The sequence below is a fragment of the Podarcis cretensis genome (genome assembly GCF_951804945.1).
Source record: "Podarcis cretensis genome assembly, chromosome: 3".
NCBI classification, from domain to species: Eukaryota; Metazoa; Chordata; class Lepidosauria; order Squamata; family Lacertidae; genus Podarcis; species Podarcis cretensis.
In genome coordinates, this window is record NC_137172.1 from 39,244,578 (window position 1) to 39,270,229 (window position 25,652).

A 25,652-nucleotide genomic window follows, 5' to 3' on the forward strand; every position below is an offset into this window, starting at 1 on the left:
AACCCATTATGTCTTGGCTGCTAGTGTTGCCTCTTCTATATGTAGCTTTTTGCTCTTAAATGATTTTTGTTTAGGTGACAAAATGAATGAGAGACATAGGGGGCTAGTTCACACTGGGACTTTAGCAGGAAACTTTTTATTTATTTATTATTGCATCTATATCTTAACGTTTCTTCAAGGGAGCTCAAAATGGGGTATATACTTCTTCTCCCCATTTTATCCTCTCAGCAACCCCATGAGGTAGATGACTCCAAAAGACAGTGACAGAGAAATTTAGGGCGTATGTTTTTCCAGTGTTTAAATGCTACTGTACTTGGCAGTATTGAATCACCTTCTGAACTAGCGTTTCTCTCTCCCTCTTCTAATTATAAAGAACAGCATCAGCTCATGACAGATGCATACTGGGGACGGGGGGCAGGCTAGTTGGGAGAGAGGGTTTTTTTGAAAAATAATGTCAATTTAAAAACCGACTTTAGGTTACCAGTTCTTTCCCCACCCGTCCCAATATTGGCAACCATTTTCTTTCATATTAATGGTTCTCTTCAAATTTCCATCCCACCTGTCAGGTGGTGGTGTGGTTGCTCAAGAGCCAACAGGCAAGACTGACCTGTCTTTTCCAGGCTTTATTATTAGTACAAACTATTTACAGTGAAGAGTGTTGCATGTTCATGTCTGGCTCACTTGCTAGCCGAATCTGGGTGTGGGTGGTCCTTGTACTTCCTCCAGCATAACAGTTCCAACCTTCTCCTCAACCTTCTCCTCCCTTCCCTGCGCCTAAACCTACTTCGCAGACTAGGAGCTGGCAAAGGGGTACTTCCCTCCTCTCTGGTTTGCTCAGGCTCAGTATTGAGGCTCTCCCTAGCATCCCCTGCTCCCACCACTTCCTCTCCACTGGAGGTGGGTCTTCCCTCCTCACCAGAGGAGGAACTGCTTCGCAAGATTTTCGGAGGTTCCCTATAACACAACTGCCCTTCCACCTCTCGCCTCTGAGCTGATGGCAGTTCCCTGACACCACCATATGAAAGAAAATGGTAACCAATATTGGGATGGGTGGATGGCACCCCCCCCCCTGGGACGCTAGCCCCACCTCTGCAGGCAGCTAGCCCTGCGCCCGGGTGCACAGCATGTGTGCCACTTTGGTTGCCAGAGCAGCTAGCTCAGCCTCTGAAGATACATTTTGTGTTATCTGGAGGAATATCCTAGATATTAATCATTTCTTGATATCTTGATGCCAGACAATGGGTTTGATAGATGGATACAGATAAATCAGAGGCCTATCTCATGCATGCAGTTTGCTCCCCTACAAGACCCTGAACTGTTGGAGATCACATGATTACTAGAAAGTAAATTCCAACTATACGGGCCCTTTGTACAGTGCATTTGCAAACAGAGCAAGCCAAGAGGGAGTTGAAAATATTACAGGAGCCATTCCATGTGTAGTAGTTATGTTATGTGGGTTTTCCCCGAGTTGGCTTGGTGTGTGCTGGACATAATGGAACAGTTCTCCCTAACCTTGGGATAGCTGCCTCACCATCAAAAATCCTGGCTCATAATTGCAAAATAGCCTTCCTTTCCTGCTATCAGACTTCTTCTTGATTCTGCTATCACACTTCACCTTGTTTCCAGGAAATAGAGTGTTGCATGCCGAAATATATGAAGGGATTTGCCCCTGGAAGTAGGATATTGTCTTGCTTGGCTGAGACTGTGAGAAAGCTGGCAAACAGAACGACTCATCTATAGGGGTTCTGTTCAAATCTGTATCCATTGTGGATATTTGCAGATGAGGCACACACTGATTAAAAATGGATCCTGGCTGGATTCCAGAAACAATATGATTTTCATTTTATTTGGCTCATTCTCTGAGAAGCTGCCTCTGTCCTAGGTCTCAGTCATACCATCTCCACTTACAAGAACAGAAGAGTGTAGGGGAGGAAAAAGGCATCTGGGTTTGTCCAAACTTCCACTTGTCTGAGCAGTTTTCTGCTTTCTAGGCACAAGCCTGAGTGGTTCTGTTTGCCACGTTGAACCCACTCTTTAGTGGAGCAAGCATCAATCTTCAGAATACCCAACAGATGTTTGCTCCAATTCAGTGGTAAACACTGAATTTTCCTGTGGGAAGCAGCAGGACAAGCAAAAGTCTGGATGGGCCCTCAAACAAGACAGTGTTCTACTTGAAGATGCATGGAAGACAACCTGGACATACCTGGAGTTTAAACAGATTGTTTAAGTAACAATAGATAAGTGGTAGTATTGATGGGGCATAAATTTGGTTCAGTTTGAATTTTAATGGAAGCCTACCTTATTCGAACTTTCTGAAACAATATGTGAACCGAAGCTCAGCTAACCTTCAAAATTCGCACTTCTCTGAATTTGTGGTGCTGTTCTGTAACCCAATAATGTATCGGGAGAAAGTATGCACTGAAATGCACACATTAGTGAAAATAACAATATATCAGGGGAAATCGCATATAAAAACCGTGTAGATTTTGATACATTTGCAGGAAAATGCTGAGAAACTTTCATGAGGATGTCTTTAAGATAAAAAGGAAACTGATACAGAAATGTGGACAACAGAACTTAAGGCAAGGAAAATGACAACTGGAAAGAAACCAAAATTCACAGATTCATCCATGCCATGGAAGTAGTAATTTTCCATCTGGGAATTATACGTCTGAACTGCAGGTCAGCCAATGAACAGATTAGGGTCATCTGTGGGCTTTGGCTAATACTTAATAGCAGGTCCATGCAGTGCTTCCCAACAATTCTCTCTCTGTTTCCTCTTCATTGCTTGAAGTAGATCAGGTGACAAGGACGCACATCCTGCTTCCTTATCCATATGCACTGGTCTCTTTTTGCCTCCACCGTCACCACAGAAGCTGAAATAATGCACAGACCTCCCTCCTCTTCATCTGCCTGCACATTTACAGGCAGTGTGACAAAACTTCAACATGCTCCAGAATGGCTTGGTGGAACTAGAGGGGAGGAATTCACAACTTTAGAGGGGAAAGGGGGAGGGAGAAGGCCACAAGTTTTGACCCAGGACTTGCCAGTTGTCACACCCTCAACCTTCAGCATGAAATAGCAGTAATATATTACTAAGTGGGCATATTTTGAAGCAGCTGGCAGGAGCTCATTATCAAAATAGTACAATGAAACTAAAGCCAAGTAGCTAGTTTTGATTCAAGCCTAATGCCCTTTCAGCTGTTAATATACAGAGTGAATGTGCCGGGGCAAGGGGGAATCACAGCCAGCAGTCTCTGCTCATGACCAATGAGTGCTCATTAAAGCGCCTGAGCAGATCCACTGCACATGCATGTTCATTCCATATGCACAATTATGCTTATATGATGTATACCTATAAATGTAAATTGTGACTGTGGCAAACATATGTTTGAAAGGTGAGTCCCGCAAAGGCAGTATTAACTTCAGAACCCTGTTGAACATTACACAGTGGCTTTCTTGCTCTGTAATTTGGGGAATTTATTGCTATGTAATTTGGGAAATGGTTCTGCTGCCCCAAACACAAAATTCTCATATTCTTTCCACTGGAACCATGACTCAGATGCACTTTGGAGTTTTGAGTCTTTAGCATTCCATATTTTAGAAATGTTTTGTTTTTTTAAAAAAACTGTTGAGGATGCAGAATCCTGCTTCATATTTTAAGTTTTAGCACCATACCACAAGAAGAAGGGGCGACAGAGGACGAGATGGTTGGACAGTGTTCTTGAAGCTACTGACATGAGTTTGACAAAACTGCAGGAGGCGGTGGAAGACAGGAGTGCCTGGCGTGCTCTGGTCCATGAGGTCACAAAGAGTCGGACACGACTAAACAACAAAAATTCATACAGGAATGCATAGAGCACCTGTAACCTATGTTATAGTTAATAGTCGGCAAGAAGAGAGAAGACAGAACACCCAGACTAGAAAACTCATTAAGTGCTTTCAGTGTTCAGATTTCAAAACCCTTTTCTTTGTCTAACCAAAACCTTGTTTATGCCTCTTCAGATGAATCACAGGGACCTGCCCCCAAAATCCATTTCTGTGCGGAAGGTGGAAAAGGGCATGCTGCAAGAATACCTCCTGACTGACCTGAAGGTGCCTCTGAGCTATGAAGTTCGCCTCACACCCCTAACCCGCTTTGGGTCTGGGGACATGGCTACCCGCACCATCCACTATATAGAACGTAAGTTTCTTGCTCTTTTACCTTATTGGGTGACCAGCCCCTTTACAGCAGTATCACGGCCCTAAAGGGGTGTATTTCTCCAGAGAGAACCTTAGTCCTGCCAGCCATTTTTCAGAATAACTTTGAAGGGCTTGGGAGGCCATACACATACCACCATCAGATTGGGTTGTTTCCTTGTTCCACCTGGCACACTGTTCTTCCTCTAGAGAGCTTACTAATCTCTGTGTGGTTCCCAGGCCATTTTACATTCAGACAGAGCTCAGAGCCAGGCCTCCTTAGCAAAAGCAGTAGATCTGCAATATGTGCTGTCCAACTCATCCACTGCCATCAGATTCTTTGGACTGTTTGTATCCATGAATCCTTTGCTGATATCAGGATACATAGGCAGATTTTCAGTGGGGTCCCAAGTGCAAAATATTTGGTGAGCTTCAGCTTCAATGGAGCATTAAAGTCCTTTCCACTCACATATGAGCTTCTGGTTCCTTGCCATGAATCAAAAAACAGTCCCCACTTTTGCATTTTTCTACCACCCACAATTTTGGTGCTATGCACAGGGCCTCAGATTCAAATCCTCCATTTGATACATGGTTTTCTCTCACAGGAAGCTAAGTTACAGTTCAATACAGTTCTCTTTATAAATCCTGTTTCACATTGGGATTTAACCTTATAATATCAGCTGCCACTGTTTTTCCCTCCCAACTGGTTGTACCTATTCTCTTGAGCTTTCTTGGTTCCCATAAGGCTCCACGAATGAGATATAGTAAAACAACTTCCCTCTTTCTGAAGCCTTTCTGAAACGTGGGTCTCCAGATGATGCTGGACTACCACTCCCATCATCCCTAGTGAGAAGGGCCAGAAGTCAGGGATGATGGGAGTTGTAGTCCATCAGTGTCTAGGGAGAAAGGCTGGTCAAGAGTAACAGAATGCTAAGGGGCATGAGTACTAATCAGATATGTTGGGAACAGTTCAAACATTTTCTTCCAATGAGTATTTGTATTTGTATATGATCTTATACATCAAATAAAAATCTAAACAACCCTTTCTGTTTCCTTTCTCAGCAATCAGCTACCCCAACCCAGTAGGTAAGTGTCAATGACCCAAACTTTATCTACCCTTTTTGTATATCTAATCCAAGGACAGCCAACATGGTGTCCTCCAGCTGTTTTTAGACTATAGCTCCCTTCATCCCTAATTTTTGGCCATGCTGACTAATGGGTGTTGGAGTACGATATCATCAGGAGGACACCATGTTGCCTACTGCTGATCTAATCTTTAGACCCAAAAGTATTAAAATTCAAAAAATGTTTTTCAGATAAGTGGGTTTTTTAAAAAAAACAAAGGGAAATCAAACATGTTGAGAGTGCCTTAAATATTTACCTGAAATAAATGCAAGAATGCACATAAGAAAGCTAAGATAATCCCTCATTCATCCAGATTGCCTGTTTATTCAGCACTCATCCTGATTTGTTCGCACAAAGTTTTCAGGAAGGTTATGCACCATTGACACATTTATTCTAGCTATACGACATTACACCAAGCAGTTGTTAATCCCACACTTTCTAGTGCATTTTCTCATCACTTTGCTTGCCCATTTTTTATTGCACAACCCGAATTTGCCAGCATGCAATGGATTCCCACCTGTAAAATGGCAGCAGTCTGGAAGCAGCCATAGATAGGTAGCAACCGCTGAGAATGCCTATAATAGATCTAATGCATAAGGCAGATACAAGCAAGGGTTCAGCTGGCACAAATACCATAGAATCCCTGGCATATAGGAGGAGCTGGTCTATAAAATATGCATTGCCTAGACTTCCGGGTTGGCGCCATCGCCGAATGGCGGACTCCCTCCGAGCTCCGGAGGGAGCCTGCTCGGCAGGGGTTGGGTCCCACCGCGCCGGCGACGCGGGGACGCTCAAAAAACCATGGGCGCAGAAGCCCATGGACTTGGTGACTTGGCGGGCACCGTTTGCGCCCCCCCGACCCACGAAGAAGCCTTTTTAAAGGCTTCGGAGCGGGGGATGGGGGGTGGTGTGGTGCTATGAGTCCTCCGCTTCCCCTGCCAAGCGAAGCCGCATGCCATGCGACGGAGAGCGCTGACTTCTTCTATTGAAAATTTGGACTGAAAATAATAACCCGTGAGTAATTGGAAAATCGGATTTAAAAGGAAAAATTTTTTTAGATTTGGAACGAGCGGGGGAGGTGCAGAAAGGAAGTCTGTCTCCCCCCTGTTGTAGAGGATTTAAAGCAAGGATTTGATAATTAAGATCGAGAGAAGAGTTTGTTTTTTATTGAGAAAAGTTATTAATTTTACGATGGAAAGTTATAAGATTGTGCTGGAGGAGAAAAGTGGATTGTGTGGACTAAAGTGCAAACCCCCCCCCCCGGGAACCGGGAGTGATCCGTGACAGTGCCTGGTGAGGAGATATAGAGATTTTGACAGCTGTCAAAGTAGCTGTCAAAGTTGGAGAATAAAAAGAGAAGTTTGTTACGATGACTTTGCCGGTTAGATTCATTACAATCTGGATATAAATTGTTGAAAACAAGGGATAACAAGTTACTTTGACTTTTGGGCGTGATCTGGAAGGAAACTGAGTTACCATAATCCCTCTAGAGGGGGTTTTGGGACACTACAAGAATTGATGCAAGTGGAAAAATACTCATGGAATTGAATAGGACTTTTTATCTCCTGGGAAAGCTGCAAAAATGAAACATTGTTTTGTCTACAGAGGTCTCTACACTAAAGGAGACAATAGATATATCTATTGAAGAATGGAAGGGACTTGACGCAAGTTTTTGTTCCTGAACAAATAAAGCCTTTGTAGAGGAACTAGAAGCTTTTGGAATTAGAACATTTTTGCAGCGGAACAGGAAAAGAAACCAGAGGAAAGTGAGGAAGGAGAACAACAAGAATTGGACAAAGTTGGAAGTGGGAACATTTGGGACATTCAGATTTAAAAGGACTAAGAAACAAAATTTGAGTTTTATTCTTAAACATAGAGATCTGGATGGAAAAAATGGACCTTCTTGAGATAGAGTTTTTCCAAGATGGGGTGTTTGAAACTAAAGACTATCAAAAAGATGGCAAAGACTATCAAAAAGACGGCAAAGTGGAGTAGAGAGAGATTTGGACATGGATGTGGGGTTTCCAGGCTGACAGCAGACTTGATGGACATTGGGGATCGAAACCGGGAAGGGGGGGAGGGAAATTCGGAATCCAAAGGGTGTAAAACTATATTATGTTCTTTATTCTTTTTCTTTGTTCTGTTCTGCGTATTAAAGAGGGGAATTCGTGGAAGGGAACAGGGTTCGATCTTAGGGGGGAAAAATATTTTTAAGTTGAAGAACGGTTTGAATATTGGATCAATGATAATAAGCTTAAAAGTTGGCGTAAGAACTTGTTGAACTAATTTAATGGAAATGGAATACAAGAGGGGGTGGGGTGGGGAAGTCCTGGAAGGATGTTAATGTAAGTAAGGCCTAAACGCAAATGTTTCTTTTTTCTTCTTTTTCTCTTTCTTTTTTCTTTTATTTTTCTGGAAATTTCAATAAATATTATTTTAAAAAATATATAAAATATGCATTGCCTAAGCTGTTTAAGGTTTAAGAGATGAAATATAGTGCCTTGGATGGTGCCCAAAGATAAGAGGAAGGCATCAAAGACCCAGGACTAGGGTGCTTGGAGTGATCATTTGAATGCAGAACACAGAACTGCCTTATACCAGGTTAGAATATTAGTCCATCTAACCCAGTACAGTGTTACCTCGGGTTAAGAACTTAATTCATTCTGAAGGTCCATTCTTAACCTGAAACTGTTCTTAACCTGAGGTACCACTTTAGCTAATGGGGCCTGCCGAGCTGCCGCCATGCAATTTCTGTTCTCATCCTGAAGCAAAGTTCTTAACGCAAGGTACTATTTCTGTAACCTGAAGCGTCTGTAACCTGAGGTACCACTGTATTGTCTACTCTGACTAGCAGTCGTAATTCAGGGTCTCAGGAAGAAGAGTTTCCTATTACTTGCAGCCTGATCATTTGAATGGAACATTCCAGAGACTGAATCCGGGAACTTCTGAAAGCAATGCAGGCGCTATACCACTGAATCATAGTCCCTGCCCATTCAGGAGCTAGACCAGTGTGCATTACTGAATCTCTGAATCCTTCATTAACCTAGGAAGAGGCCAATATGCAGCCTTGTCTTAATTTGAGCCAATAATATGCCACATAACACAAAACTGAGTTTTTAATTCTGTTTCTTCATTGCCCCAGGCAATAGGAAAGAGAGGCACACACACAAAAGTTAAACTTATATGGGAAACAGGAATGCCATGCAGAAATTATATGGCTGACCCTTCTAAGCAATTTTAATATTCAGCTATGCTTAAATGTGTGGTCTGGTCACTGCCACAGGAATGTAGAAAAATTAGCATCAGCACTTGACCTGAGCCAAGGCTTAATCGGACCACAAATTTATTTCAAACGTTTGTGTCTGACCATGGAAACTGTGTCTTCCTCATAGGAATGGAGGAGGAATCAATTTTAAATGGATTTATACATGGAATTTGGCGGATCCAGCCCAATGCACTTTGTCCAAATCGGACCACCTCTTGCATCAAGCACCTCATGCATTGCCAATTTTTCTTTTCCTTTTAAATCCAACTATTTATCAACAAACACATACACAAAAAATACTTAGATATGTAATATGGTACCCTGCATTAACACACAATTATTTTATATACAGTTATATGCATTATTATGGAGAAAGCTAGAGAGTTCCAGAAAGACATTTACTTCTGCTTCATTGACTATGCAAAAGCCTTTGACTGTGTCGACCATGGCAAACTATGGCAAGTTCTTAAAGAAATGGGAGTGCCTGATCACCTCATTTGTCTCCTGAGAAATCTCTATGTGGGACAAGAAGCTACAGTTAGAACTGGATATGGAACAACTGACTGGTTCAAAATTGGGAAAGGAGTACGACAAGGCTGCATTTTGTCTCCCTGCTTATTTAACTTATATGCAGAATTCATCATGCGAAAGGCTGGGCTGGATGAATCCCTAGCCGGAATTAAGATTGCCGGAAGAAATATCAACAACCTCAGATATGCAGATGACACAACCTTGATGGCAGAAAGTGAGGAGGAATTAAAGAACCTTTTATTGAGGGTGAAAGAGGAGAGTGCAAAATATGGTCTGAAGCTCAACATCAAAAAAACGAAGATCATGGCTACTGGTCCCATCACCTCCTGGCAAATAGAAGGGGAAGAAATGGAGGCAGTGAGAGATTTTACTTTCTTGGGCTCCATGATCACTGCAGATGGTGACAGCAGCCACGAAATTAAAAGACGCCTGCTTCTTGGGAGAAGGGCAATGACAGGCCTAGACAGCATCTTGAGAAGTAGAGACATCACCTTGCCAACAAAGGTCCGTATAGTTAAAGCTATGGTTTTCCCAGTAGTGATGTATGGAAGTGAGAGCTGGACCATAAAGAAGGCTGATCGCCGAAGAATTGATGCTTTTGAATTATGGTGCTGGAGGAGACTCTTGAGAGTCCCATGGACTGCAAGAAGATCAAACCTCTCCATTCTGAAGGAAATCAGCCCTGAGTGCTCACTGGAAGGACAGATTGTGAAGCTGAGGCTCCAGTACTTTGGCCACCTCATGAGAAGAGAAGACTCCCTGGAGAAGACCCTGATGTTGGGAAAGATGGAGGGCACAAGGAGAAGGGGGCGACAGAGGACGAGATGATTGGATAGTGTTTTCGAGGTTACCAGCATGAGTCTGGCCAAGCTGCGGGGGGCAGTGGAGGACAGGAGTGCCTGGCGTTCTCTGGTCCATGGGGTCACGAAGAGTCGGACATGACTAAACGACTAAACAACAACATATGCATTATTTTATATAATTCTTCGTATGTTGGTTACTTTAAGAAAATACAGAAACTTGTATAATAATGCATTTAATATGTTAGAAATGTTTGTTGAGATGAAGGAAAAAATCTGCAGTTAAGCTCAACATCGAAATTTTCAGAAAATTGCATCACTACTCCCACACTGTATTATTTCTTACATTCTCTTACTTGTATTTGGCGCTTGTCTGGTGAAGTTTTTGTTTCCTGGCCCTGTCCAGGTGACTGTTTCTCACCCCTGAGTCACCACTGCCAGGCCACATATATGTGGAATCAAGGAGAACACTAGTAACCACCAATCAACAGTACCTTTCGTTATCAGGACTCATATTCAGTTTATTGGCCCTCATTCAAGCCATTATTGCCTCCAGACACTGGTCTCTAAATTAGGCTATATGGAAAAATAGAACTGAGTGCTACCTGCATATTGATGAAATCTAGAAGCAAATCCTTTAAGGAATTTCATAACCCATATAGCCATCTATAGTTGCTTACCATGCACAGAGACAGTATACAGGGCAAATAACTTTAGATTCAGGGGATTTTGGAGGCTCCGTTTTCATCACCTTCACCATTAACATTTAATATTAATAAAGTCCCTAATACATGCTAGGCACTGTGCACAAATAAACAAACCAGGTCATTGCCTTCAGGCTCACAATTTAAGCAACTTGAGAGAGAAAAAGAGGCAAGGGACGAAATTGTCAAACAGCACTTTGGACAAATTTGCTTTGGATGCTAGAACAATGCGATTATATTTATTACAGCGACTAACAAAAAAAGAGCTATTGAAGCCCTAAAGCAAAATGTTTTGCCGACCACCTTCCCCTGTTGTTCTGATGTGGATCAAAGGTTGCTGTAGCCAAGATGGAATATTCAGAAGTGTGGCATTTACTTTTGTTAGCCGCTGTAATAGATATAAAGAATAATAGACATTGACTTATCATCCATTGAGGCCACCTGAGCTAGAGGCCAAGTTTCTCAAGATTTGGCCCAGGTACTTAATGTTAGAGACTCTATTCTTAATGTTCATATTGACTTTTGTTGAACTATAATAAGCTCACATTATCTTCAAAATATCAGATCCCAGGTGTGCAAGATGAACAGTGTGATGCTAACAGAAGAAGATTATTTAGGACAGTTGCAGGAAGCTGTGCTGAGTTTAGCCATATAATTGTGCCATATAGATAAAGTTAGTACTTCTTTATTCAGAAAAAAAGTAAACCAGGACTGTATAAAGAACTGGGAATATGGTGCAGCTTTTGAATTTTGCATCCTCTTAAGTTACTGAGCAAGGGGTCCCGCAAAAGCAGGTGGGTTTGTTGAGTCCAACTTTCCTTTAAACCTCAGCATGATTGGATCCTGCATATCTTACAAGCTGCCTTATGCCGTTGAGCCCTCTGTGACTGCTGAGCCCAGCACAGAAGGCCCAGCCTTGGATTCCATCGTTTCCAGAGTTTAGGTTGTTGAGGTACAAAAGCAGTTGGCAGCTTGATTGTAGACTCTCCATCATGCTGCGAAAAGAATTTTTTGGGGACAGTTTAGTAAGATCAGTTTAGTAAGTTGCATTTTACTTTCATTTTATTTTACTATGTACATGTTTGGTATTCATTACCAAGTATTTATCTAGAGGGACGCAGGTGGCGCTGTGGGTTAAAGCCTCAGCGCCTAGGACTTGCCGATCGAAAGGTCAGCGGTTCGAATCCCTGCGGCGGGGTGCGCTCCCGCTGCTCGGTCCCAGCGCCTGCCAACCTAGCAGTTCGAAAGCACCTCCGGGTGCAAGTAGATAAATAGGGACCGCTTACCAGCGGGAAGGTAAACGGCATTTCCGTGTGCAGCTCTGGCTCGCCAGATGCAGCTTTGTCACGCTGGCCACGTGACCCGGAAGTGTCTCCGGACAGCGCTGGCCCCTGGCCTCTTGAGTGAGATGGGAGCACAACCCCAGAGTCTGTCAAGACTGGCCCGTACGGGCAGGGGTACCTTTACCTTTACCTTTATTTATCTAGAAACCTTAAGGTGGCTGCTTGTGTATCTTCACACACAAAAAGGAAATGTGTCATCAAAAAAGCATGCATATGTATGGATATGATTTGGAAATAATTGCTGCAACAGTGCATCTTACTAGAGTAAGGAAAACCACTGGTGGACACTGGAGACAGGTGTGTGTGCTCAGTCTGCTTTCCAGGTGCACACCATCTGCATCTTCAAGATCTTCCCTTCTTGCGGTTCTTTATCTTTAAGATGAACTTGGACTAGGCAGCCCTTCAAATAGGAGGGCTATCCTCTGTTAAGAAAACACATGCCAACCCCAAGAAACCAGCAGCTTGAAAGCGCATACCTAACCTCTTTCATTATGAGGAATATTTTGTATCTTTGAGTGCGTGCAACAGCTTTTCTTTTCTTAATTGACTTGGCAAAGGCTCGCCTATTCACACATTTCAGCCACACCACGCTTGCAAAGCAGAGAGGATTCTTGCCAAATGTGAGATGCCCCTCACAATTAGTTATGTATCTGTTACATTTGTATCCTGTGATGAGCTTAGGGCAGCATACATGGGGCCGGCAGCCAGCCTCCCAACCAGACATTGTGCATAGCTGTGATGCACCATGTGCACCGTGATTTTTGTATATCGCATTGATTTTATTGTTGTGAAACTGCCCTGAAAGCCTATCTGGCTATTATTTATAATATTATTTAATAATAAATAAATAAGCAAGCCAGCACTGAGATCATACTCTGGAATATCCCAGAGTCCCTTGTGCTGCTTTGGTGGTGTTCTTTTTCAAACAAGCTGCTCCGTTTCAGTGTATTTAAAATGTCCACATGTAAAATCAGACTTCCCAGGAGAAAATCCCTCCTTCCCAGGAGGTGCATTTTAAAGCCCTAGCTGACCACCCACATTGCTTTTCTTTTCCCATTCTCCACATTTACCAAAAACAGCCTCAGGAGACTGCTAATTTCAGAGGAGGGAGGAGGGGAGGGATTCTAGTTAAAATCCTGCCCCAAAATTGAATGCATATATGTGTACATATGTGTGTGTGCGTGCGCACACATGCACAAGTTGCCTCTCAATCTGTTGTTACACCCAAACTGGCAAGAGCCCTATATGGAGGCACCTATATATCAACCCAATGCTCTTTGGCCATTCTGGTGCCATGAAGTGGGCTCATTTCTCTTGTGTCTGTTTTAAAAGCAAAAGGAAGCCATGAATTATATGTGCCATCTTCAGCTAGCATGTGAGCCTTTTAGCAGTCAGCTGAATGCCCTACCTGTCCGCTCTCTCTCTTTCTCATCCCACACTGAATTCCACAACTGCTCTTCGTGGTGAATTTGGGAGGTGGGCTTATTAGAGTGAGAGAACCATTACACATGGTTGCCTACATAAAATCTTAGGTGTGAATGTCTCACACTCTTGAATGAAAGGCAAAGATTATATGATTAATGTCCATGGCAGCCTGATCAAGGGGTACATAATGTTGATTAATTTACAGGCTCAGAGAATCGCTTAATGTAATTATTTCTTCATCCATTTTCTCTTTGGTTAATACGATGTTCATGCTTAATGTTGTTAGGGCAAGTACGTGGAGTGGGTAAGAGCTAGGCATTGAGTATCATCTACCCAAAGAGACTGAGACAGGGTGGTGGGGAGAACACTTATTTCACAGGCCCCTTGAGATTATACATCCACAAGCCTGACCAGAACAAAACAAAATCTAATTCTCAGAGATTACTCCCAATTTGACTGTTTGACTGTTAGGATCCCTAACAAAGTTCTCAGAATTCACTTATTTATCTTTCTTTCAACTTGTAAATGGATTTAGAATGCCCTACGCTAATAACCTGACCATATTCCAGTCCTGTTGATTACATTCTGCCTCCTTAATTTCCCCCTTCCACAATTTTAATGAGTTGTTCCTGTGTGTTGCTAAACAGATGCTATGTTATGGCCCAGAAGGTTCAAGTGAAGGGATTTGTAATTGCACCCGTCTTCTTTCTTGCAGTTCAGCTAATTCAAGACCATGTGCTGTAAAGCAAAGATGATGGGTTGCGTGCAACACAGTGCTAAGGTGAATGTTCCATCCATGCAAGGATTTCTCCTTGTGCAATGCAACATTCTCCTCTCTGACCAATAAGGGCTCACACTCAGCAGCACAGTGAGCATTGGGTCGGTTCCTTAGTCTGGCAGATGCGGTGGCTCACAATAGCACCCCCAGTACATCAGTGAGATTTTCAGGGTGCCCTGTTAAAGGGATCCAGGGGGACGTATTTTGTACAAACGCCGAAACGGGGGCTAATGGGCTATATAACACCCTAAGATGGCACCCTCAAAAAAAATCCTGGAATTGATTCACATCATAAAGGTAAAGGTAAAGGTACCCCTGCCCGTACGGGCCAGTCTTGACAGACTCTGGGGTTGTGCGCCCATCTCACTTAAGAGGCCAGGGGCCAGCGCTGTCCGCAGACACTTCCGGGTCACGTGGCCAGCGTGACATCGCTGCTCTGGCCAGAGCCAGAGCCAGAGCCGCACACGGAAACGCCGTTTACCTTCCCGCTGGTAAGCGGTCCCTATTTATCTACTTGCACCCGGAGGTGCTTTCGAACTGCTAGGTTGGCAGGCGCTGGGACCGAGCAGCGGGAGCGCACCCCGCCGCAGGGATTCGAACCGCCGACCTTTCGATCGGCAAGCCCTAGGCGCTGAGGCTTTAACCCACAGCGCCACCTGCATCATAGGATGATCCTAAAACCCAGGATCAACCCTGAAGGAATAATCACCCAGCAGATGAGCTGGGTGATTCAGGATACACACCCAATGCCTATGCCAAAACCTACTGACATCTGTAATCGATAAAGTCATGGCCATTTGATCCCCAAGCTATTTTGTCTTGTCCTTAGTACTCCTTTGCGCACTCCATCCCCCAGTGACCCGGACTCACTGGTCCCGCAAGAGAAAAACCTGTTGTGCTAGTACTAATCCTTCAGCTAGCCAAATAACTTTGTTGAATGCCATCTTCTGAAGATACACAGCAGACCTCTGCCCTAAGATGCAGATAAGAATGAAACAGCTGGCTGTACGACGTGCATAAATGCTCAGTTCAAAGATACAACAATGGGCTGTTGGGATATATCTCTGCTCCTCTAGCCAAGCAACAGACAGTGGGAACTATCAGCTTTTAACAGTGCTGGCAACTTGTTTGGGAAGAGTGGGACCAAATTAGAACTTCCTCCCCTTCCAAATCATAAAGAAGATTTGGTCCCTCGATATTGGTGGTCCCTTTGCTTGTATGGTTCACCATCTGTTCGGTGCTGTGTCCAAGGTTCCTGGTCCAGTGCTAAGAGCACTGTTTTGCTCGTGCAGTCTCTGGTCCGTATTGAGGGTGGCTAAATGTGTGGTGTGGTCAAATGAGGTCATCATGCCTTGTCAAAGGTTCTCAAATGATAATATTTTCAAAAATTTGACTGGAGATAGGTGGCCTTAGTAAAAGCTATGGTTTTCCCAGTAGTGATGTATGGAAGTGAGAGCTGGACCATAAAGAAGTCTGATTGTTGAAGAATTGATGCTTTTGAATTATGGCGCTAGAGGAGACTCTTGAGAGTCCCATGGACTGCAAGAAGATCAAACCTATCCATTCTGAAGGAAATCAGCCCTGAGTGCTCCCTGGAAGGACAGATCGTGAAACTGAGGCTCCAATACTTTGGCCACCTCATGAGAAGAGAAGACTCCCTGGAAAAGACCCTGATGTTGGGAAAGATGGAGGGCACAAGGAGAAGGGGACGACAGAGGACGAGATGGTTGGATAGTGTCTTCAAAGCTACAAACATGAGTCTTCAAAGCTACAAACATGAGTCTGACCAAACTGCGGGAGGCAGTGGAAGACAGGAGGGCCTGGCGTGCTCTGGTCCATGGGGACACGACTAAACAACAAGGTGGCCTTAGTTCTGCTCTGCATTAACCTCAACTTTCCTATTTGTTTTACTTTGCTTTAATTTGAATTGAAATCTGTGAAACTGGTGTGGAGGACAGGGAATTAATTTGCATTGAGTGCTAGCTTGCTGGAGATGGGCAGAGTGTAAGTTGTTTGAATTAGATGGCCTTCAAAGGCGTGGTACTCTATGATTATAGGGGTTTCTTTTGAGTTTGCTGGAATTGTGGCTTAGATCTGGAAGCCAAGTGCAACAACCTCTGGCCAGAGTTAAGTAGCTTGCTGAAATGACCAAGCCTTGTGCGACAGCCTTTTCTGTGCTGAAGGACTCCCATGTGTGACTTGATCGGCACTGCTAGAACTGGAGCTCAGCCATCTCATTCACATAACGCCTTGGAAGAGCTGCTAAGCAGCTGCAGTCGCGCCTCAGCTCCTGCCTTTCAGATCTGGACACAGAACAGATCAAATAAACCACAGAGACTGTTATTGCGAATCCCAGAGTCTCAGATCTCCTGCCTCCTTTTCTCCTCTAGCTCCAGATGCTGGGCAGTCCCCAGCACTCAGTATTACAAACGGTGGCTAATTTGGATTAGGATGCTAATTAGAAATGAATGGACCGAGTAGAGAGCACTTAGTCAGGGTTAATTAGCAGTTAAGTAGCCAGCCAAGCTCCCTTTGGCTGTGTTCACTTGCAGGAACTCTCTAGCCGAGTTTCCATGGGGCCCTCCGTGCTTCAGCAGTCGGCAGAGCTTCACCAGGGGCAACCTTTCAGCCCAGAGCTTCTACAAACCATTCCTTCAGGTACAGAGCATCTCTGGGTGGGCACAGGCTAGACTCCTCATACAAAATCTAGAGACATTTTTAAAAAAATGCTAGGCACACATCCTACTTTGGAGACCCTAGTGTGGAATCTGGCCTGGCCTGTACCCTTCAACACTATGTGGCTGAAGTACCCAAAAGAGAGAGAAAGCAGAAAGCTGGAAACGTATATGTTTTCCATGAAGGCTTTCACACATGCACTTGTTTCACCTAGCATTATGGAGTCCAAAGAAAACTGGGAGAGCCAGGATTTGAATTGTATATGTGCCTGAAGCACTGAAAAGCCAGACCAAGAATGGTCACCTCCAATATTTTTAGCCGTGTATGCTGAGATAGCTCAGTGAGTAGTAGAGAATGACTCTTAATCTCAAGGTTGTGGGTTGGAGCCCCATGTGAACACATGCGCCCATTTGGTATCAAGCTCTGACACTTCTATATTTCAATGTGCTGAGTGTATCCGTAGCTTCAGTGTTAGCAAACCAAAGAATGAACCCCCTTTGGGGACCACTTGGACTCTAGTTCTCTGATCCTTAAAATGATGAAATTATTATTATATTATATTATTAATATTATTATTATGCCGTATACAGATTGCTTCATCACAGAGAGCAAGGGATGTTGGGTGGGGTGGGAGAGGGGTTGTCTCTGTATTTCAGTAGTCATCTGGGGAAATGTCAAAAAGCATTTCTGAAACACAAATGTTACCTGCTTTAATTGGATACATCAATCATACCAATGTGATCACAAAGTGTTCTATCAGCACATCTGTACACAAGCAGGGAGTTTCTTGTTGGTATATAGATTTTACTCTCTCCCACATTTACCCATTGATTTAAAAGGAAAGAAGGGATCGTTCAGCTCATTTGTGTACGTTCTTCCTAGTCACTATCTTGTGGAAGGTCAGGTCAGGTTACGTGGACTGTGTGGGCCTTTGGTCTGAGCCAGCAGGGCATTTCTTACATCCTTGTGATGAAGATGCTCTTTGTGCTTTATTATCACGTCACTGCAGAACCATAACTGGTATATGTTTGTTTGCTTGCTTTTTTCATATTTTAGCATATGGCATTCTGGTTAACCTCCCTTCCTTCAGAAGGTCCACTGAAGGGTCTTTTTGGTAGTGGTGCCCTCCCTGTGGAATACCCTCCCTTCAGATGTCAAGGAGATAAATCTGATTTTTAGAAAACATCTGAAGGCAGTCCTGTATTGGGAAGTTTTTTATTTTTAATGTTTTAGTATGTTCTGATATATGCTGTGAGCTGTCCAGAGTGGCTAGGGGAACCCAGCCAGATGGGTGGGGTATATAATAATAAAGTTGTTGTTGTTGTTGTTGTTACTACTACTACAAGGGAACACCTGTCACTTTGAGGATGAGAAGATCTGTGGATATACACAAGACACAACTGACAACTTTGACTGGATTCGTCAGAGTGGTCTGACCCACGACCCCAAGCGCTCTGCCAACACAGGCCCAACCATGGATTTCAGTGGGACACCAGAAGGTAATGGAACTTCCAGCTTCCTTTGCAAAGTTGTGCCCATTCACTCCCCCAGTCCTGGCTCCTTCTCAATGAGATTTCTAGTGGGGAGAGAGTGTGGAAACATTAAAGTCCCTTGTATATTTACCACTCCATGCTGAACTAAGAAAGAGGGAGGGGGCTCTAGCCATCAGCAGTCCATATTTTCTTCCACTCCCTTTTTATTTACTTCCTCAGAAATAATCCCGTCCAGGTTTTCATCCCTCACGTATCTAAGTACTTCTTCCTCTCATTTTCTTGCTGGGAGCTAGAAACATTGCAGCATCTGTTAAGTCCTAACACCCTACAATGCAATCCTTTGTTCACCCCTCCCTCTATTCCATCCCCTTCCCCCCCCCCCCGGCACCCTCAGATTCTCACATAGCAGAGGTCTCTACGTGACAAGAACTGTTCTGGGAATTTTGTAGAATATAGAAAGGATTGTTGTCTCTAGCTTTTGCCAAGTCCTCTACAAGACAGATTTAGCTCTCAGTATCATACTCCGCCTTGGAACCTGAGGACAAAATAGATTGGTTTTCTACACACACACACACACACACACACACACACACACACACACACCTGCTCTGCATTGGGCATGGGGAGCAGGCAGTTAATTTGCATGTTTCTTATTCGCATTAAATACCCAATTAAAATTCCCACAGCTTTGTTTAGGGGAATCAGGAGAGCATTAGTCCTTGTTACTGGCTAATTGCCTGCTGCCAAATGTCCTTGTTCCATTGATAGTTGCTTTGAAGTCACAGAGGAGAAAAGCAAGTGGAGAGGGAGACATGTTTAAACACTCAGAAGTGTTCAGGCTGGTTTCTGCAGCAGGAGTCCACTGAAATCTCCAACTCCCGGGGCCAGGTACTTCTGGGATGCAATCCATGCCACCTCTGAGAAGAGATTACAATGTTAAAAACAGTGTCACTCAATTATCATTTGGAGGAGCGGGGCTGAGTCAAGCCACCTTTTAAACCTGCCAACTCAGAGGCCATCTGCCATCCTGCGCACATTCTGTTTGGGGCCGCTGTGAGCATCCCATCGCTAGCTACCTGTGTACAATAAGATAGAGAAAATCAAAGGCACCAAGAAGGCCACCACAAGCCAGCAAGAAACAGGAGGGACTGTGGCCATGAGAAGATGCTTAGCTGGACAATTAGAGGAGCTGCTGACCTCCTGTTGCCTCTTACACTCACCCAGTCTTTGGGGCCTTGCTGTTGCCCAGAGTGAATAGAGAGTGCTATCTAGGCTGCATCCAACAGTGAAGTGTCTTTTGCCATTGCACACTGGTGGGGAAGTAATGGTGGAGAGTATGTGGTTGGCTCTCACTCAGCTCCCCAAAGGTAGCTGGTTTTCCTTTCTAAATCCTTCTGAGCATACTTTTCCTCACCACGTTGGCCTGGAAGGAGGTGTGATGATGCATTGCATTCCCCACCACCTTTGTTTCCTTGCTCTTCAGGCTACTACATGTTCATCGAGGCGTCTGCACCCCGGGTGAAGAACGACAAGGCTAGGCTGATCAGCCCCATGTACAACATGACTGCCAGATTCTGTGTCTCCTTCTATTATCACATGTATGGGAAGCACATTGGTGAGTGATCTTCTTGGCTAGGATGGGGGAAAGGATGCTTTGAGAAGAAGGGCTTACTGAATATTATGGGGGAAACAATCCTCCTTTAAGGTATGCCAGACCTGGTTTCTGCTGGTGCTTAATGGCTCTTGCTTCCTGGCACTGAAGTTCAGTTTCGGCAAATAACACTTTTCATTTTGCTGTTTGGAAAGCAGAGTTGGAGCTCAGACTCTCTCCTAGGATATGTCTACGCCCCTCACCCTGACACACCCCTTTCCTAGTTTTATGCTGTAGTGCACAGTTGAGATTGTGTAAAGTGTTCTGGGAAGGCAGGTAACCATTCCCTGTGACACCACAATATGGAGCATGGGCAGCCAGCTGTGCAGATCACTCCTCGTTTCCAAGCATTTAGAACAGGTGTGGGGGATCTTTGGCCTCCAGGTATTGCTGGGCTACAACTCTCATCATCTCTGAACATTAGCCAAGCCTCCCGAGACTGATGCAAGCTGTAGTTCAGAAAGTCTGAAAGGCCAGAGGTTCCCCACACCTGTCTTGCAAGAACATCCTTCACATTTCCAGGCATGTATCTGCATCACGAGTGCTAGAAAACTGATATTGATTTGAATTTTTTAAAGGGAGAAGTCAGCCAAGATTGTGACAGCTGTTGTTTTCTGTGCTGGAGCCGTGATTTTGATGAAATTAATTCCTGTTATCCTCTAATCTTGCACACATATTTATTTATTTTTGGTCTTTCCTTAAGATAGTGCAGGCAATCCTTTTTCATTGCTACCTCTTTTATTGAAACTTTAGAATATGATGTAGGTAGAAACTGATTTATGAAAATAACTGTGGGGTGTGGTTTGGAAAGAGCTTAGACGGAATGTTTAAGCAAGGGCAGTTGTTGCATCAGTAGGGACTCCCTGGTTGCTATTTTAATTTAAGGAGGGTAAATAAGAGACCCAGGAAGATGGCAAAAATAATGTGAAAAAAGCAATTGGTTTTATGGGGCAAAGTCATTTTGAAGGGCAGCCTCCCGCCCGCTGTTTCTCTTTCTCTTGTTTCACCTCCTGTCTCCAGCCACCAAGATGAAGCTGTAGCACTTGGCGTATGCCACAGAAGTGCCTAATGAGTTTCCACATTCAGTCAAGGAGCAATTGCTAATTTGTCACCTCTTGATTATAATTTCATTAATTTGAATAATAAATGCAGTCTTTCTGAAAGCCCACTAAGTTATTAATCACCTGCTGGACTGGAGCCTGACTGAGAAATCGGAACCCAGTCAGGAGGAGTATGTCTGCCTGTTGGTAAATGGGGCTGCTAAAGTGAGTTAATTAACATTTTCCTCTCATGAAATTTCATTAAGGCTGGTTCTCCTCTCACAGGGAAGAGATGAGAATTGTCCTCAGATGCAGGGTCCAGTAAACTCTCTAAATCAGATGTGGGGGATCTTTGGCCTTCCAGGGGTGACTCAACTACAACTCCCATCTGCCCTAGCAGGTGTGGGCAATGACCAGGGATGATTGGAGCTATAGTCTGGCAACATCTGAAGGACCAACGGTTTCCCCACACCTGCTCTAGATAAGTACTGTATTTTTCGCTCTATAAGACGCACCAGATCACAAGATGTACCTAGTTTTTGGAGAAAACAAGAAAAAAAAGATTCTGAATCTCAGAAGCCAGAACAGCAAGAGGGATCGCTGTGCAGTGAAAGCAGCAATCCCTCTTGCTGTTCTGGCTTCTGGGATAGCTGCGCAGCCTGCATTCGCTCCATAAGACGCACACACATTTCCCCTTACTTCTTAGGAGGGAAAAAGTGAGTCTTATAGAGCAAAAAATACGTTAATTATTTCAGTGTAAGCTGCTTTCCAGCAAGCTGTGCATTCGTCTAGTGATGGAACCATGGCTCAGCAGCAGAACACTTGCTTTAAATGCAAAAAGGCCCAGGTTTAATCCCCAACATCTCCTGTTACAGCTTGGGGAGACCACATCTGAAATCCCAGAGAACTGCTGCCAGTCAGTGCACACCAGGAGTGGCTAATGTGTGTCCCTCCAGGTGCTCCTGGACTGTAACTCCCAACATCCCTGACCTTTGGCCATGCTAGAAGGGACTTCTGGAGGTCCACAAGTTAACTACCCCTGCTGTAGACTATTCAAAACCAGAGGTACCAGTGATCTGACTGGATAAGGAAGGTTCCCATGTCAATATGATAATTGTTCTTATTACTGAAGTTACATAGTTGATGTTTTGGTGACTAACCTGAACACCCATGTCTGCCTAGTTGATAGGTGGCTCATTCTGTCCAGCATCAGAGACAGATGTTTGTGTTGCTCTGACTTTACATTATATCATGGTTGTCTTCTAGGTTTGTTTGATAAAGGTTTGAGCCAGGGCTGGGTATAGTGTATGGCAACCATCCTGTTCACATCTGGCTAATTTTGGCTTTCCCTTGGCTAATCCTTAAACTATCCATTGAGCAAACAGTTCCTCCAGCCATTGTGGAAGGGATTTTTATATATAGTATTTCTTGTATTGGAAAAGATTGGCTAATATGCAATGCTGCAGAAAAAGGGAGCTGTTTCTACATTTCTTAGCAGAGTTGTGGTGTCACATAAGAGAATATCATAAGACACCATTAAGGTAGTATGCCATTTGCCACCACTGCTGCCCTCAATGGTTCAGAGATTTCTCAGAGGTGTTGAATGTTGAAATTATTATGGCATGGACACTGCTGGGGACAGTTTGGGGCTGACAGTCTATTTAGCTTTGACTTCAACTACTAAGAAACCCAGTGGAACCGCCTCTGACCCCACAAAATCCACCTTTTCTCCTCTTCCACGTTCGCCATCATCATGCCCCCTTTTACAATGTCTTGATTCTCCATTGTGATTTTAGGTAGCTTTCTCTATTTTCTGCTTCCATGTAGCAATACCAAGAGTCTGTTTTCGTGCAAGGTGACTGCATTCTTTTGGCTTTACTTTAATGTTGTTTTGAGTTTCCCAGGGTGTGCACTAAGGAAAGCATGAATATATTTTGAATTATTTAGAAACCAGACAGGGTGTACAGTCAGAGATGAAGAAAATTAGAGATTTTTATCAGCCCTTTAAAAGTTAAGCTTGTAACACAACTGGCAGTATTGAATCAATTGGGTCAATCCTAATATCTAAATTCATTTCCTTCGATCCTTCATTCCTTTCTTCTCTCTCTCTCTCTCTCTCTCTCTCTCTCTCTCTCTCTCTGTTTTGTGTTGTGCTATGGCATTCATCATTTCTGTTTCTAATCATTCTTGCTTCCATTTATTTTGTGAGTATATCTGGACCAAAGCCAGGATGTTCCTAATAAGCCAGGATGCCCCATGAACTGAGTGAGGTGGCACAAACATGTGATAGCTTGCCTTGATCACTTCTCAGCTTGTCTCTTATTCGATAATTGCCTGAGGTGATAAGAGATAGATTTGTGATAGCAGTTTCACTTGCTCAAGTAATGGCTTCAATTATCATGAGATAAACATGGTTCATGCTAACTCTTCTTATAGTATAGTAAGAGATAATAATTTTTGTATTATCTTATGCCAGTAAATATGGTTCTGTGTTGTAGGTGGGAGGGATGGTCATTATTAAGCTCCGTCCTTATTCTTTCTTTCCCTCAGGCATCTGACTGACACATGTTCAAAGGTAGCATTCTCTAGCATTCATTTAGTGTGTTGTTGCTGATTACCACTGCCTAGAGATTCTCGCTGTTCATCATCAGTTATTCTCCCATCAAGAAATCACACAGAAGCTCCACTTGCTAAGGGAGCTTTTAAGGGGTACTTGAAACTGGAAGGGTCAAAAGGAGTTTCCAGCGGATGGATTCTGCAAACTTCCTTGGAAGGAGGACAAGGCAATGTACCAGTACAGCCCTGGGTATCTGGCACTGGCACTGATAGCTTTTGTTCCCTAGCTTCAAACAACTCGTTCATTTCCTTGTTAACACTCCCAAAGGAAAGTGATGGGGCAGCCTCATATAGTAATGGCAAGAATTATTTGAGAACGAGACTTTGTTGGATTTAACTAGTATAGTAACACACGCTGTGTGAATCAGTCAGCACATTTAGCTTAAAACACATGTGGTGTTAACAAGAAGGTGCTTGGTCATCTCATTTCACTTTCCTGTGCAGCGGGAGGTTACTGAGATACATCTCTTACAGGGTCTGTTTCCTTGTATTGCTCTTTATGGTCTCTTTGAAAAATCTATTTACAAATACAGAAGCAGAGCATTTTGGAAGCAAGCAGACAGCCCTACTGCTCATCATGCATCAGGTTCCCAAAGCAACAGTGTGAAGCCACCACAGTCTTCAACTCACAGTCCTCTTTAAAAACTCACAGCTTCCCTCTATTGCTTCCTGCAAATTTGCTTCTTGCTTATGCAGTCTCAGACCCTACTCTGCCAGCAGGTTTTCCATTCAAAAAATATCCTCCTCATTCATTCTTAAAGGAATATCAGCTAGTCATCCTGACAACCAGCAGCCTATCAGTTTAAATTAAAAATAGCCAACTCTTCCTTAAGTTGTCAGGATAGCGTTGTGATCACACAAACAGGCAGAGAAGTGTGATGCTTTCAAATGTGTTTCCTACTTCACCAATCCTTCTGTCACTCAAATATTTAATTTCTACATAACAAAGGGACAAAACTGATGGCCCTGTGTATTTTCGTCCAACTGTATGTTGAAATGTGGGTATGGCTGGAGCATATGTAAAGGGAAAGCTGGACCAGAAAAGCCCTCCTAGATTAGATGGCCAGTCAGCAAGCACGACCTGAGTGCAACAACGCTCTCCTCATGTATGAGTCCCAGCAGCTGGCATTCAGGGGTGTACTTTTTCCATCAGTAGAGGTAGAGCATAGCCATATTGGCTACTAGCCACAGGGAGCCTTGTCCCCCATGAATTGGTCTAATCCTCTTTTAATAAAGTCCTCCAAGTTGGTGTCATCACTACATCTTGTGGGAACAAATTCCATAGCTTAACTATGTGCTGTGAAGAAGTACTTGCTTTTTCTGTCCTGAACATTTAGCTTCAGAAAACAGCTGGAAAGACATGTAACATAGCAGGGAATAGTTCATAAAAAAGGAATGGTCTCCTAGCAATACTAGGCAGTTCATTCATTCTTTGACTCTGTTCCAGATACAGAAGCATCTCGATCTCCCTCTTACATGTCCATACACACATATGGGGAGGGAGAGAGGCATACAGAGATGCATTATATACTACCATGAGGATTCTTCAGTGTGCTGCTGATGCAGAAGTCCTGCACATCACAGAAAGCCTCACTGCAAAATTTATTTACAATGATTATTTCAGAAATGGGGCCAGTTTTGTCTCATGTTTTGAGCCAAAGCATACATTGGCCTGATAAGATTCCCCTCTTATCACCTGTATCACATCCCTTCCTGTTGCTACCTGTCAGAATGTGACGTGACTGTTGCAGGGAAGAGCTGAGTAGGAAACGAGTGTCCTGCTTGCTTCTGCTTACAGAAGCAAGGCCCACATAGATTCACATAGATTGTGCACCCTATCATACTGTGTTTTATGGGGATGTATTTTTTCTGGGGAGGAAAAATATCCCATCCAAATTAACCCAAGGAAAATCACTGGCTAAAAGCTCCACGTTATGATCATAGAGAGAAGTCACGCTGCGTAGAGCCTCCTGGGGCTTCCAAGAGGTCCTTTTGCTTCAACCTGCTCAATGGGACTCTAGTGATG

The 25,652-nt window shown here is 43.7% G+C and overlaps 1 protein-coding gene across 5 annotated transcripts in view; it reads left to right on the forward strand.

Annotated features, from left to right (window-relative positions):
* Window positions 1-25,652, forward strand: part of MDGA1 (MAM domain containing glycosylphosphatidylinositol anchor 1) — a 248,235-nt gene that overhangs the window by 178,944 nt on the left and 43,639 nt on the right. For all 5 annotated transcript variants that reach the window (XR_013836862.1, XR_013836863.1, XM_079969201.1 and 2 more), the window contains exons 11-14: window positions 4,006-4,183; window positions 5,242-5,265; window positions 18,173-18,325; window positions 19,803-19,934. Coding sequence is in view for 3 of the 5 variants with exons in the window: in XM_079969201.1 (XP_079825327.1) it covers window positions 4,006-4,183; window positions 5,242-5,265; window positions 18,173-18,325; window positions 19,803-19,934 (487 nt within the window). In the remaining 2 variants the exon portion in view is untranslated. The remainder of the gene's footprint in view (window positions 1-4,005; window positions 4,184-5,241; window positions 5,266-18,172; window positions 18,326-19,802; window positions 19,935-25,652) is intronic.